Source organism: Haemorhous mexicanus, chromosome 22 (genome assembly GCF_027477595.1).
Source record: "Haemorhous mexicanus isolate bHaeMex1 chromosome 22, bHaeMex1.pri, whole genome shotgun sequence".
NCBI lineage: Eukaryota > Metazoa > Chordata > Aves > Passeriformes > Fringillidae > Haemorhous > Haemorhous mexicanus.
Genome location: NC_082362.1, coordinates 4,841,938 through 4,857,883, shown reverse-complemented (window position 1 = coordinate 4,857,883; position 15,946 = coordinate 4,841,938). Strand labels below are relative to the sequence as shown.

The following is a 15,946-nucleotide window of genomic DNA, read 5'->3' as shown; positions in this document are numbered from 1 at the left end:
GCAGCCTGTTGCTGTACATATCTTCCCTCAGCCTGGAGCCAATGGGTTTCTATTCAGTTGGCAGCTGAACAGAAAACCCACAACTATAAATAAAACAGCAACCCTCAGTAGTTATTGTGATGCCAAAACCATATTCAACAACCCTGCTCCCTGTGGATCTGGAATCTGGGGAGGTACCTGTAGGGCAGCACCTTTCCTCTGAGCACCCCACAACACTTTGGGACAGTTGGGAAACCTGGGGCAAAAATTCAATGAACAACCAAGACAAAAAGGCCACAAAACAAGACCAAGGAACCCCACATCCTGGTGCTACCAAGGCTCTGTCCTGACCCTTTGCTGGGGGACCAACTATAAATCTCCTGTTTAACCTGGATGTTGGCTCCTGGTCACCAGGATGGCAAACCCTCTGAAAACCCCACATTTTCCACAGCTGGAGATGCCATAAAGGAATAATGTCCACCTCCTCCTGCCCATGACCTCAAGCTTACTCATGTTTCCTTCCACCCATCCCTGTAACTCATCACAGTAAAATTCAGGGGAACCCTGGGCAGGAAAAGTTTGGGAATGTCTCTCTGTAAAGTCCAAGTGCCACCAGGAAGGTCAGAAGGGTGTTTGCTTACTCTGCAGAGTCCAGCCCAAAGGTCAGAAGGTGAACTCCAGAAATTGTAGCAGCCACATTGTGCAGCCTTCCCAGCTTCTGGAGCGTTGGCAATGGTAGAGAGAACTTCCAAGGCAGGTGTTTGAAAGCAGTTCCCAGGGGAACCTGCAATGGCTTGGGCTGCCAAGGATGACAGGATACCTCTGCAATGCCTTCCTGGCAGCAGGACAGCACAGGATCCAACCCAGATCCCTCTAGGAACCACATTTTGTGCCTAAAGCCTGAATGCAAACAGGTATTTATCTGACTGCTGTTTCTAAACCCATTCATCTTCCCCCTCCTCACAGCCCTGAAACAAAACAACTGAGACTCTTCTCATGTTCAGGAGGAAAGGTACCCCAGTGGAGTGTGTAATCCAATTAATTTGAGTTTTATTTGACCATGTCAAAATCCATCACAGCTTGGGAGCAAGATGAAATTGGGAAATGAGCATCAAACAGCAGTGAAGACTTTAACAGTTGCAGAGCCTTTTGTTTTTAAAGTGATCAACAAAATCAACTGCACATCCACTGAGAGGGGCAGAGGGTGGACTGCAAACAACCAGGGTTTCATTTCTGCTGGAGGTAAGCCAGGGATAAAGACTGGGGTTACAAAACATTCCAGCTAAATGGCACATTATCACCATGACAGGTCCTCCCACAAATCCACCCCTCCTGACATTTGACTCGACATCATTTAATGGAAGGTGATCCCATGATTGTGACACAGAAGAGAGCTCTGATCAACAGCCCTTGGGCTCAGCAGCTCCTGCCTGGCCTGGGCAGCACAGGACTGTGCCAGCTCCTTCCTGGCCAGTTCCTTCAGAGCCAGGTTTCCTTCCAGGATCAGCTCTGAATGAAACACACTGTGAGTGAAATGGGACTGAAGTGGGTTAAATCACAGCCCTCATATGTTTTTAAGGGATTGCCTCCATGTTCTCATTAAGCAGCAGGAAGAATCTGTATCTCCTTAGAAACTCCCTTATAAGTGGGGACAGTCTGGGGCTCTCTGCAGCTGGAGATTGTCAGAGCAGCCACAAAATAGCATCAAATGGTAGCAGGGATCTTCCCTTCCCAGCCACCTCCTGCACTGACCCAGGCTCAAGAGCTGGATCCTGTTTCAGTGCTCCTGGGAACCCCAAAGCAGCAGACAATGCTTCATTTGAGAAGATCTTGATACTGAATTTGCTCCAGGAGCTTTCCAAGCCCTATCCATGCCAAGAGGAGGAGTGAAACCAGTGTGGCCTGGTCAGGCAGGAGCACCTGTGTTCTCTGGAGTGGAACAGAGACACCCTGAAACAGCCCAGAGATGCCCTGGAGGACACAGGGAAAGCTGCCCAGCCAGAGCAGCAAAGGCAGCTCAGGGCACACTTGGAAAGGACTCAGTTTTCTCTATTCCTTTTCTCTTCTCCTTCCCCTTCACTTCCTCTGCTCTGTTCTCCTTCCTCAGGCAGGGCCTGGCTGGCAGCTGGGATGCTGCTGCACAGATCCTCTCCCTCATCACCTCTGACATGCTGGGCACACCATCAGCTGCTCTGCCTCAGTTTCCCCTGGCTCTCCCCTCAGGGAGTGGTGGAGTCACCTTCCCTGGAAGTGTTAAAAATGTGGGGCTGTGGCCCTGGAGGACATGGTTTAGTGGGGCTGGGTATTTGATTTTGGAGCTCTTTTCCCACAGTGATGACTCTATAAAAACAGGTTCATTTTATTTCATGTGTCCTTGGCAGATCTTTGAGCTGGAAGGAATCAGCCCCCAAGAGTGAGAGTTGCATTCTTTTCCCAACTATTCCCTAGAAATCACCAATGTTAGCACAAGGAATAGGAATGAGCTGACTCCAGACCATGATCACTCACTGTTAAGTGGCAGGCCAAGTGAGAGATCCCAGGAGCAGCAGCCCCAGCAGTGGGGAACAGCAGCTCAGCTTCTGGCTGAGGGCTGAGCTTTCTGACTCAGGGATAAATTCCCCCATTATGGCCTTGATTTGTTGAGACAGGATGGAAATGAAGTAATCCTGTCTTAATTTTTTTTTCTGCTACCTGATCTGGAGGGGAAAAATGGGACCATTTCTTTTACCACAGCACAGGGAAACTGAGAAAATATTTGTCTCCCTATTTCTGGCTTCTGCCTGCAGATAAATATTGCCAACAGGAACTTGTTGCAATTAATAAAGGCACAGGCATTAACCATGTTCAGGCAGAACCAAAGTCTGTATAATAACAATAACCTGATACAGCTCTCACATCTCATTCCCATTAGCAGGAATATGCTTCCCTCTGCTGTCAGCAGCTGGAATTTTGTGTTTATAGTTTTCAGATGTGCTCCTTTCAAAGCAAGTAAATACATTTTTAAAAAACTAAGCAGAATTTACAAGGCTAAGTTTTACTGGTGGCAGAAGATCAGCCTTCCACCAGCCTGTGGGAGGCAAAACCAGCCAACAGAGAGGAAAAATGGTAAGAAAATAAACTTGATACTGCCAGAACATTGTCATGGTGACACAGATACTTGCAGCTGGATTTGTATTAAGAAAAAGTGTCATAAAGGTTTGGGCTACTCCTTCTGCAAACCAAGAAATGCACAGGCATGGAGGGAGGGATGCCAGGGATGGAAATGGAGCAGTCACCATCTCCCCACTGCTCTCAAGTCCCTGTGTGTGCTGGCAGAGACAATAGAAATAATTATCCACCATTTTTCCTCTCCCATATGGGCACAACACTGAGTTCCCCCTCCTCACACATCAGCTGGGAGGCCTTTATTCACTTTTTAATTTATCCACTGATCACAAGGAAGAGTTTAATTCAAAGGGTGGTTGGAGGGAGGGGGCAGCAGCAGCACCCAAACCATCCTCAGGGATCACTTGGAATAAAAGGCAGAATGTGTGACCCTGAGAGGAGTGAGACAACTGTAATGCAAAACTTCCTTGCTCTCAGGCTGATGAATGCAGCATGTTGATGTGGATTTGGTGAAAATCTCAGCATTGAACCTGTTATTCATCCTGCCCATACACCCTAAGTAACTGAATACAAAATCGAGCTGTTAAAATTCTCCCTAAATTAAAAATACATCTGTTCACTTTTGGGAAAAGGAGTCTGGAGAGCAGAGTGGGTGGAAGGGAAGGGAGAGCTTGAGATAAGTGTCAGACATGGGGAGACTTAGTAATCCTTGGCTGCAACTAGGACAACTGAGCTCTGAAGCTGGACAGGAGCAGCAGAGCTGGGGAAGAGGCACAGCTGAGCTCTGGGGGAGTGGAGGTAGAGACCCAGCAGAGCAAGGGCTGAGCTCTGCTCCCTCATTGTTACCTCCACAGGGCTGGACCAGGAGAATCAAGCCCAAATCTGAGAGCATTCCAATCCAAGTGCAGGATGTGCCTCCCCTAGAAAGCTTTTGCTTGCCCTGCACAGCACAAACCAAATAAATCTATGCTTTAAATCAGCATGAGCACAAAGGAACCCTGGCCCTCCTGTTACAGGGAAGGGATAAATCAGGGTAATTCCATATTCTGTGTTTTGTGTGGATGTGGGATAATGTGGATGCACCAGAAGCACAGGTGGAAGAAGCATCTGCAGGGGCAGGGGAGGAGACACACTGACCAGATGTTAAATGTTAAATGTCTGATGTAACTCCAGAGCTGCAGATCTCTAGTCCTTGCTGATTCCTGAGCAGCCCTGACACTCCACCACCACAACAGTGGCACCAAGAGGGCTCAACCCCACAGCTGTGGTGCACCAGCACCTAGTCTGCCCCTCTGGATCCCTCTGGCCCTTTCTCTCAGGTGGTGCTACCTGAGCTCTGTCATTTCACCAGAGACCCTCTTCCCACTCCTGAGGGAAGCTGACAAGACACCAAGTTGCCTCCCCAAATCTGTGATGAACCTAAAAGAAAAACAGGCACAAAGAACAAAACCCTCCAAACCCTGCTCTCACTGACAGATTGGAGAGCAGGGATTTGGTTCTTCCTTTTGGAGAGGTGAACCCCCTGTAGCTCCCAAGATGTTCCATCTTGGCCAGGGGGTTCCAAGAGACCCACACAATGCAGGGAGTGTCCAGCTGCTCCCAGGGCCTGGCAGAGCCTGGCAAGGAGGTGGGAGCAGAGCTGAGCTGCCCTGTGCTGCCCACTCTGCTGATGCCACAGGAGAGCAGGGAAATGAGGAGGGAACTTACTTTCTTTTTCAGCTGAGGGCTGGAGTGAGTAGAGAACCCCTTGCTGGAAGGTGAGAGGGAGGCTTGGGGTGGCTGGTGGCCCTGGAGGACCTGGGGGACCTGGGATCCCAGTTTCTCCTGGAAGTCCTCTTGGTCCTTGAGGTCCCAACATCCCTGTGAGAAGCAGGAGAGGAGTGTTAATGCCTTTGGGGATGTGCTCATGATGCTATCATGTGAAAAGGCAGCAAGAAGACAAAGGATTTCTGTCCTCAACTGCATAGAAGGGTGGGGGAAATAGAAACAGCTTCCCAATTTTCCTTTTTTTTTTGTTTTGTTTTTTTTTTTTTTTTTTTTTTTTTTTTTGTTTAGCATCTTTCTCTGCAAAGGAAAGAGCTTGACTTGGCTCAGAGGTGCTGCCTTTGAGCAACCCAATTGCTGAAAGAGTGAAATCTCCCCTGTCCCTGAGGCTGAGTGAGAAACTACAGGCAGCAAAGTGTGAAATCAAATCCTCCTTCCCTCCAGGTACACCTGTGTCACCTCCCTGCCAGGAAGCAGAGTCAGTCCAGGAGCAGACAGATCACATGTCCTGTGGGGCTGCAAGGCTCTCCTGGCAAACTGAGAAACCAAAAAAAGCAGACACGTCCTTGGCCAGACCTTGGCCACTGACAGCTTGCCAGAAAGTGCCAAAAAGCATTCAGGGCTGCTCTCACATTTAAGGCACTTTCAGGGTTTCAGATGTTACCCAAGCTCAGGCTCACAAGGCACAGCCTTTCAGGCACAGAGAGCACAGAGCCTGAGGGCTGGCACCTACTGTGCAGTATCACCTTCATCAAAACACTCAGGAACGTTTGGGGAATGAAGAAAGACTCCTAGCTCAGGAATGGAGTGTTCTCTGAAAGAATGGCCTCCTAACCTTTTCCCTTACCACACAAAAGCATCATTAGTTTGACATCCTGGCATCTGACAGCTTGACACAAATGGTGGAGAAAAAAGGGAGTTAAACCAGGCACCCAGTGAGAGGGTTAAACAGGGAATGCTCTGCTCCAAAGGCTGACAGGTCACAGGCTCTTTCTTACAGCTCCTGAGCAGGATGGGGAAACATGATCCTGCTCTGCAGCTTTCTGGGACAGGCTCTCTCCTGCTGCACAGGAAATCCCAGGGTCAGTCATTGCTCCTGCAGGTGGCTGCCTGCCCTGGGAGCTCCTGGCTGATTCCAGCTCCCAGGGGACTCACTGGAATGGATCTGATACCACCTGAAGATGCTCCATCTTGTGTGTCTGGCCTTGTCTGAGCTGCTGTCACAGACAATTTGTATGAAGTGAAGCATCTCCAGTCACAGGACTCACCTGGTGGCCCTGCTGGGCCCCTCTCCCCAGGCTGTCCCTTCTCTCCTTTGGGTCCTGGTGGTCCTGGGAGTCCAGTGGGGCCAACTGGGCCTGGGGGACCAACCTGGCCTGGGATCCCTGGAAATGTTCAGAAAGGAAATTAGGACCCTGCTGAGTCAGAAAGGCTTCAGCAACCTCAAAACCAGAGGAGAGGGACTCAGTGCTGCAAAGGGGAGAAATGCAGCAGGGCACACACAGGGGGGCACTGCTGGCAGGAGCTCTCTGGCAGGTAAGCCAGACAAGCCAGACTGGACTTTGCTTCTCCTCTTCTTCCTTCAGTCCTGTAAGGAAAAAGCACATCCCCATGCACAAGACCATCCCCAAAGAGTCAGCAGGATGTGCAGCCCCAGCTGGGATGTGCTGGGCAGAGCTACACTGAGTCTCCTTCCCAAGGCCTGAATGGCTTTGGCAGGGTCTGGGTGTCCTTTGCTGGGCTCATCCAGACACACAAAAACTCCTGGGCCACCCCAGAGTACCAAAATACACAAAATAGATTTGCCAAAGACAATCAGACCTGTCTCCCATTTGCTCTATTCACAGCACCCAGAGGTTCTGTATCAATGATGTTTCCCTGGTTTCTCCTGAGTTCATTCATCTCTCAGGGCTCTGTGCTGTACACGAGTTTTTCATCCCATTAATGCCCCACAACTTGTGCAGGACCTGGCTGTCAGTAATGAACATCACTGAGCAGGGCTCCAGGGCAGCCCCAGGAGCAGTGATTGCAGCCCAGTGGGACATTTCTTGGCAAGCCCACTCAGACCCCCAGTAAGCCCAGGAGAGGTGCAGAGGCAGCACTGGTGATCCCAAAGTCACCACTTCTGGTGACACTAAATAAAATCTTAATGCTGTTTCCCCCAGACCATCAAAATAACAACACCACCTGGCAATTTGATGGTGTTGTTCAGAAGAACACTGCTGATCTGGGGCTCACATGGAGAGACATTTAAACACTCTGCAAACAGCACTGAAGCTTTAATGCCCTGGAGGTGTGGGCAAGTGGGTCTGTCTGCTCAGATTAGGTGGTTAATGGTTACAATAAAGGCATTAACTCTCAGAGCCAAGAGAGTCAGAGGCCCCTGGTTTCTGAGCTACCAGAGGGCTCAGAGGATTTGAAAGCAGTGGCAGATGCAAGCTCCAAAGCCAGAGGGAGAACAGGATGAGTCCAAAGTTCAGCACACTCAGATTTCCCATTTTAGTCCATGTGTTACACATGACCACAACACAGCAGAGCAATTTAAGGTTTGATCAAGTCTTTAGGAGTGTCTTTCTCCTTCCCAGGTACCAGGAGAGGTACTGGACCCCCCAAAAGCAGTGCCAGCAGAATATGCTGCATATGGGGGAGGAGAGCATGGATGGGAATGGAGGGGGAGAAGCAGAAAAGGAAGGAAGCTGACAGCACCTTCCCAGCTGGTACCAGGGCACAGGGCTGCACAATCACATCAAGGCTCACAGGATTTGCAGCTCCCACATTTGGGTACAATTCCCACTCTAGATGTGGGATAGCTCACCTGGAGTACAAAACCTTCACCCAAACTCCTCATTTCTCAGAACAAAGCAATAATCCCCCAGTATTAGACCCCCCTGGAAAGATTCCCCTTCCTCTCTTCTTTTTTCCATTTTGCAGAGATGTCCAAACTGGTTTTTGTACAAAAATGAAATCTCTCCTCCTCCAATCCACGATGAAACTGAGCAGACTGAGGAAATGACATTTCCCAATGGTTTTGTGTGGGAGTGTGAGCTTGTACTTTTGTTACACTCAGTCATCAATAAAGATCTGATTTGAGTATTGAATGAGGAATTAAGGCCAGGTTTCAATTGCTTATCCACAACCACATGCAGCCTTTTCTATGGATAGAAGGATGGATCTCCCCTGGCAGGGGATGCTGTCCTGGGAAGCCCAGGCAGGTGATCAGGAACCCTTTTAGGAAAAAAAGTGCATTTTTTCACAGCACTGGAAACAGCTTCTACCCCTAAAATACCCCAGCACACCTGAAACTTCACTGCAGCAACTTGCAGCACAGAGGGAAGAAGAGCAGAAACTGTTTTGCTGTGCTGCAGAGTGTGGGCCAGAACATTCCCTCACTTGTGGAAATCACCCTCAATCCTTCAGTCCAGCCTGATAACTCAGTCCCATGAGGTCCTGCAGCCCAGGAGCAATCACCTCCTGCAGCATCCTCAATGCCACTGCAGCAGCAGAGCTTTAGAGAAGCTGGCACTTCCTTCCCTGGAGGGGAAAGAGCTGAAGGGAAGGCTGGAGAGGCAGCACTGGGTAATGAGTCAGGCAAGGGCTCATGCTGGTGACAAATGGTGTTACCAGCTCAAAAGAGACAAGTGCAACAGGGGGAAGGAAGAGGGAAGGATTCAGGGAAAAGGGGGGAGGCCAAATCTTCAGCTGGCATAAATCAGCTCTGCTGCAGTGGCATTGCTTCCAGAGAGCTGAAGCCCCTGGTGAGTGTTTATCCTCCAAACAATATGAAGTAAAAGACCACAGGAAAAATATTTTTAAAAAGGCAGAGGGTGAGTAATCTACTGCTAGAAACCAAATCAGATGTGCAGAGACCTGGATTTTCTCCCTGGCTCTGTCATTAACCTGCAACACACCATCTGCTGCCCTCCTGCCCCAGGGGTTTCCCTGCACAGGAGCTGCTCTGTTCCCATGGAGCAGAGGAAAGTGATGTCCTGACATCCCCAGAGGCCCCTGGTGCCCCCAGCAGGTAACACCAGCTAGAGAAGTTTTCTCCCATCACTCAGGACATGCCCTGCTGGCTCTGGCCACATGTGCTTCCATGAGCTGCCTCTCCATCAGACAGTGCTCTCCATCCCTTGTGTGCTGGGGAATGAATGTCTCAGAGGTGACAAAACTGGTGTTTGGCCTCTCCAACCAAAGCAGCCTGTGGTCAGATAAAACCCAAAGAACAAACTCAGCCTCCACATCTGTGAGGCTCCAAAGAGCTCCTGGCCACAGGACTCTTCTGCTTTTTGGGACATAAGTACAGGACTGGGCACAACAAGAGTTTGTGCTTTGAAAGAGAAACTGTGGTCAGAAACTATGAACTTACCCTGTGGTCAGAAACTATGAACTTACCCTGTGGTATCAGCTGCTCCTCTGCACCTCTGTGTCCTTTAGGCTCTGTTCAAGAAGGACAGGGTAAAATAATAATAATGAGAAAAAAAGAATAGGAGAAAAATAGAGAGATATGAAAAATTAGGTCTCTTGCTGCCAACTGGCTCAGCCAGAGTATATATATTTTCTTAATACTCAGAAAAATGGATTCTGTTGATTAACAAGCTGATCAGAAAGGCCAGTGCTGCAGCTGTCTCAACAGCACTGATTGCTTTTAAATGATTGTCTATTCTCAGCCCTGTCACTCACAGGAGGAATAACCACCCTCATAAACAGTAGCAAGTTTTCCTGGACCTCATCCTGGAGAGGCATCAGCCAGCCCAGAGCTCCAGGGTCATCCAGAAACCCTTCCAGAGCTCACAGCATCCTGTCCGTGTCAGCCCCCTTTGTGTCAGCCCCAGCACCCTGCCCTTGGTCCCTCCAGCTGCATGGCATGCAAGGAAGGGCTGCATTTATTTTGGCTGAACACCCAGAATCAGGGCAGAGTAGGGAATGCTTCCCAAAAGGCTCAGGAAAAGGGGTGGGAGGGACAGAGGGTTTGCTTTCCAGAGCCCCAAATCAGCCAGGACACTCAGGGCTGACTTCCACCTTCTCCAATACCCCCCATGATCAAAAATCTCCTGAGATCCCTGTAAGAGAACCTGGGGGCAGCTTGGAGCAGCAAGTCAGGGCACGGTGGTGAAATCCTGCAAAATGGGCAGCTCCCCTCCATCCTACATTGTGTGGAGCTCCCTTCACTCCACCAAAATCCACACTGAGTGTTTTTGGCTGGCTTTGAATCATGGACACAGACTGGTGTGGGGAGGGAAGGAGGCCAAATATGGACCCAGATCCATGAAATATCCCCACAGCTCTCGAGCACAGCAAGGATTTGAAGCCCACTGAGGCTGGGAAGGGGCTCCAGCAGTGTCAATGAGCCACTGAAGTGATTATTTCTCATTGCTGAAAGACACTGGCCTGGCTCCAAACGCCCCAGTGCATTCCTGATTCCTTTATTACACCACAGTTATTATTCCACACCAAGTTAAATAAATCAAGGCAAGAGAAGCAGAGGGTAACAGTGAGCAAGGACAACACCTGGCAGCACACACACACAGCCTGGAGTCTGGCTGACACCACAGGCTCAGCCCCAGCTCAGACATCACCACCTGCCTTAGGAGGGGACCACCAGTGACCACCTGGCCTTGCTGCAGGGCTGGGAGGTGCTGACCCTGCACCGTGGGCTGATCACAGGGCTGCAGGGGAGCTGCTCTGCTTGGCAGCACTGCCAGAAGCCTGGGGGAGAGGCAGCCACTGCTCTGTGCCCAGCAGGGCAGCACCACGTGTGAGCAGCCTCCAGGAGGGCAGGACCTGGCAGGGAAGGCCCAGAGTCACCAGAATTTTGCTGGGCTGACTTTGGTGCAGCAAAATGCAGGTGCAGAGCCACTGCCACAGCAAAAATAAATGCCATGGAAAAGGCAGAGGAGCATATAATGGACACTGGGGAAGCTGCTCTAATTCAGTTCCTGGCAGCTGTGGCTGTGGTTCTGAGAATAGCTTGCAGAACATATTGTTAGTGAACCTCCCTCCATGTTGTGGCATCATGACAAATCATAAACAGGGACAACATCTGGACTGTTTTGGTTGCTCCAAGTCTGCTGCCATAATAAACTGCCTGGGCCAAAAAACTGGAAAAAAAAGAAGAAGAAAAAAGCAAAGTAGGCCCTAAAGAATAAAGAACTGCTCTGGGAGCAAGCACAGCAACAGACAGACAGGGCTTTGGAAGCAGAGAGCAAGGATCTTGAAAAAAGATGTCAAGGTCAAGAAAATTCAATGTGTAGGGATTTGTCTGGCCAAGTGGGCTCAGAGGGAGAGTTTCTTATAAGTGTATTTTTTTTTCATGCCACAAGAGGGATCATAAAACAGCCCATTGTGTTTATGGCAAATTTAGAAAATATAAAGCAGGCTGCAACTGATGCTGCTATTCATGGGAAAGTTTTTTTTCCTAATAAAACCAAGAATGACCCATGCAGGCCATTCCTCTACCCCCCAGCACTGCTCCCAGACTGGGAAACAATGCATTTGGTGCTCTGTAGGTAAGCAGGAACTGTCCCACCGTGATCCTGATGGCTCTCTGGAGTTTCCTCAGCAATATTTTGATGTGTCCAGGCCTCAAAATCCACAATCTTTGGACTTAAAACAAACCCACTGAAACACACAGTGGAACTGCTGGGCTTAACAGAACTCAAACAGACCCAAAGTCAGCTCCCAGCAGATGATTGTGCCAACAGAAAATTGTGGCTGCCACAGGTCACCACAGCTGGCAAAATGCAGCTTCAATGGATTTTTTCCAAGCCCATCCCTGCTCTGGCTGAACTCAGAGAAGGGCAGACACCTCCCAACCCCCCTCCTCTGCAGCTCCCAAGGAGAGAGCAGACCCAGACTCCTTTTTAGCTCCCCCAAAGGGATGGTGTTTGGAGGGTGGGTGCTTTGGGCAGAGCAGGCCAGGCTTACCAACAGCTGGCAGGTTTTTCCTGAGGCTGGTGCCAGGCTTCAGCAGGGGAAAGGCGTCGGGCAGCAGCTCCTCGTTCCACGTGGCCGTGGTGCCCCTGGTGATGGGCAGGTTGTTCTCCAGGGCTGGGCTCCTCTCTGCAGCCTCCAGCAGCAGCATCTGCACAGGGCAACCAACACACACAGGTCAGCTGGCCCTCGCAGCAAGGGGCTCACCAGCCCAGAGGGGTGGGTTGTGTTAGGCTGGAAATGGGGGTGTGGATTCCTTTGCCATCTATCAGAGCTGGGGCAGGCTGGGGATTTCTAGCTGGTTAGAGTGACTTTGAGATTGGTTAGAAAGTCTTTTTTCTCAGCCTGGTGCTCAAAGAAGGAGTCAGAGCTTTTCAGTTCTTTGTCTCTAGGTTGTTTATTGTTCCTTATCTATAAAATTTTTTCTCTTGTCTAGCCAAGGTCTGTTCAGCAGGTCAGTCAGAGGCACTCTGCCTGCCCCCAGGGTGGTGTTGTCTTTTTATACTAAAAACTATGTGAACAATATTTACAATTACTTTCTAATATTAATCACTTATGTTAGACAGTGAGCTTTTACTCTAAACCAATCTAAAAGATGCAGCAGAAGATGGAGGCCAAGAAGAAGAAGGAGAAAGGCTGGACACACCCAGATTCTTCCATCTTGCCTCCTGAACCCCCATTCTAAAAACCCCAAAAAATCTATTTTTCACTCCGTGATAAATTCACAATCATTCTACTTAAACATTCTACTTATGAAGCTTGCAGATCTTCATATAAGGTTGGTAACTTTTTCCATGGGTCATAATCAAAGTCACAGGGGTCTTGGGCTCTGTGCCAGGGTCTCTGAGCCCCCTGGCAGGGGTCTTGGCAGTCCAGGACAGCCAGAGGGATGTCCTGAATTCCAACAGGGCAGTTCTCTGCTGTTCATGGGGCAGTTTTCTTTATCTCTCCCACAGCCAATCCTCCCTCCAGGAGATCTCTGCTGTCCATGGCCACTGAGTGTCCCTGCAGGGCTGAGCAAATTCCAGCATCCCATGGGGAGATGCTCTGCCCAGGGGAGGAGCCAAGCATTCCCACCTGGATCCAATCTGACCTGGAACAGCCCAGCAGCCTTTGCCCACTGCATTCCCAGAGGAGCAGCTTTCTCCTGCCCTGCATTCCCAGAGGGAGAGCAGGCCCATCTCCAGCAGCCCTGGAGCTGCAGAGGAAAACTCCCCCCTTGTGCAGGATCCCTGCTCCAGCAGAACCACAGCTGGCACTGCAGGAGGGCTGAGCCCCCCTGGGATGGGACTGTGCCACCACCCTGAGCCACCCTGGGATGGGACTGTGCCACCACCCTGAGCCCCCCTGGGATGGGACTGTGCCACCACCCTGAGCCCCCTGGGATGGGACTGTGCCACCACCCTGAGCTCCCCTGGGATGGGACTGTGCCACCACCCTGAGCCCCCTGGGATGGGACTGTGCCACCACCCTGAGCTCCCCTGGGATGGGTCTGTGCCACCACCCTGAGCCCCCTGGGATGGGACTGTGCCACCACCCTGACACACAGGGGGCCAGGGCCTGCTCTGACTCTGTCAGGGCTGTTTTGTATTACTGCATTTTTATTTTTATTTTCTTCCCTAATAAAGAACTGTTATTCCTATTCCCATATCTTCATCTGAGAGCCCCTTAATTTCAAAATTATAATAATTCAGAGGGAGGGCATTTACATTTTCCATTTCAAGGCAGGCTCCTTCCTTGGCAGACACCTGTCTTTTCAAACCAGGATGTGGGTTCAGCCCCCACACGGGCCCTTCCCTAAAGAGTTGGACTGGATGGTCCTTCTGGGTTCCTTCCAACTCAGAATATTCTGTGCTCTGTGACCTGGATGGTTTCAGACATGGTCTCAGCTCCTGAGGAGGTCCTTAAACTCCTCTTCTTGCCAGACAGGGCTGGGAATAACTCTGCTCACAGACCATGGGATTTTGACATAAAAGCTTTATTGGTTTTAGGAAGTCAGCATCAATTAGCTGGGAAGCTGCTGTGTTAATTGTGAGTGTGTCCCACACACACCCTCCTTGGGGAGGACTTCACTGCCTCCAGAGGGACCTGGCCTCAGGTGGGACTGTGTCCCTGAGGGAAACATGAGAGCAGGGACTGAAGCTGCTGTCAGGGACAAGCATTTCCCTGGTGTTCAAACACAGAGCCAGAAAACCAGAAATTACTGACAGCTGGGATGAGGTGAAGGGCTGTAACTGAAAGCCCAGGTAGCAAACAGAGGACAAGTACTGCTTGTAAAGCCACAAATATCAACCAAATTAAAAGTGATGGAGAAGATGAAGCTTTTAAAGAGTTGATGTACTTTAACTTTGAAACAAATTAAAAAAAACCAAAAACAACAGACTATTTACTCAAGGAGCTCTGCTTAGAAGCAATAGGATATTACTAAAACTCACAGCTGTCTCTAGGCCTTGCAAACACATAACCTTCAGACAAACCCACATCCCAGCAGGCATCCCTGAGGTGTCTGGGCCATTTAGAACCTTCTCTCCTTGGCAAAGTGACCCCATGTTCCCCATATGGTCCAGGTGTCCATCAGGCTCTGCTCCCTGCCCACTGGTAGCCTCTAGGAAACTGAAGCTGGTCTCTAACATGGGAACATTTTTCCAGGCATGCAACACTGAGGTTTGTTACAGCATCATCTTTTCCTGTTTGAAAACCACCTAAGCAATGCTAATTTAGGGATAAGGGAAATAAAAGGGAATATGGCTCAAACTTTCCATTAAATCCCTAGAAGTTTCAGCCTTTACACACTGTGTTGTCTTTACATAATGAAGTCACACTGCAATTATAAATGAGAGTGACTTGGCTCCACTTGTTTGTTTTTAACTTGCAATTATTACAAGGTTTATCACTTCTTTATTGCAAGGCCTGGTGAGAGCCAGCACTGCAGCAGAGCCAGGAATGATGAACTTCCTGCAGAATGTACTGGCCTGATGGGGGTGAATCAGAAACTAATTAAACTGGGAGCTGGGTTAAGTGCAAGGGAACTGAACCTCACTCTTGCAAACAAGCAAAATTCTTCCTTTATTGTAAGGATTTTTATTTACAGATCCAGAGTCCTGCTTTCTGAGTGCAGCAAAATGGAATAGGTCACAATGCTTTTCTTCACCAGGTTTGACTGATGCCAGGCAGGAAGGAATCAGTTCCATCTGCCTCTTGTGCTCCTACCCAGTGATTTATTCCTCAGACTTTCCAGGAAACGTGTTATCAGTTCAACAAACACTTAAGCATGTGCCTTACCATAACTGTGCTTAACTTCCACTGCCATGGGACCCAAGTGTGAGCTGAAGACCTTTTCTGCATCACTCTATATTATTTATTATATCATCCTTTCACTTCCCCAGCCAACATCTGGACGTTGCCAAAATGTGCTCGGGTAGAGAGGCAGAGTGACCCCGGAGGTGGCAAATCAGAGGGGCTGCAGCCAGGGCAGGGCTGGGATGCTCCTGCTGCGAGGAAGGGGCACACAGGGGCTGTCTTGGCCAGCGTTCTGCAGAGCTGTGGGAACAGGGATGTTAAATCCTGCAGCCATGGTCGGGGCCCAGCAAACCACAGGGGCCCGTGGCCCTGGCGGGCGGCGCGAGCGCGGCTCTGCCCAAGGTCACACCTGGAGTGGAACGGCTCCAAATCATTTTTATGGGTGATAATAAAAATGTGTTACCACATAATCGACACAAAACAGTGGCAAGGGTATCCTTTTCATTAAAACAACGTGTTGGAAATGAGCACTCTGCTGATAAATGCTGTAAAAGCTGTAAAGCCATGCACAGGATAATCCAGCATGCGCTGTTGTAAATTGACTATATATACTTTGCAGTCATTAAGGCTCAAACCATAGTAACAAGTTTATTTTCCCTGGGCATGAAATGATACAGGTCAGGAAGTCTCAAGACTTGAAATTGCTGAGAAATTCTAGTTTTTATGATTAGGACTGAAAAATGCCCAAAAGAAATAAAGCAGAAAGAGGAGAGCTCTCACATCCGTGAGATCCACAGAGCCAAGCTAAAGAAGGAGAAGCACAAGGGATTTAGTCCCATTCAAAAATCTCAAACTACACACAGCTCTTTCAACAAGAAGTGTCTTCTCACAGCTCACAGAGCACAGAGCACAAACGGGCTCCTTACAC

General features: G+C 49.5%; 1 protein-coding gene across 9 annotated transcripts in view; it reads right to left on the bottom strand.

Annotated features, from left to right (window-relative positions):
- The window catches only part of COL26A1 (collagen type XXVI alpha 1 chain), a 176,811-nt gene that overhangs the window by 20,532 nt on the left and 140,333 nt on the right, over nt 1-15,946 (bottom strand). For all 9 annotated transcript variants that reach the window (XM_059866007.1, XM_059866006.1, XM_059866008.1 and 6 more), the window contains 4 exons: nt 11,773-11,929; nt 9,241-9,285; nt 6,117-6,233; nt 4,792-4,944 (listed from right to left, as the gene is read on the bottom strand). In XM_059866007.1, coding sequence (XP_059721990.1) covers nt 4,792-4,944; nt 6,117-6,233; nt 9,241-9,285; nt 11,773-11,929 — 472 coding nt within the window. The remainder of the gene's footprint in view (nt 1-4,791; nt 4,945-6,116; nt 6,234-9,240; nt 9,286-11,772; nt 11,930-15,946) is intronic.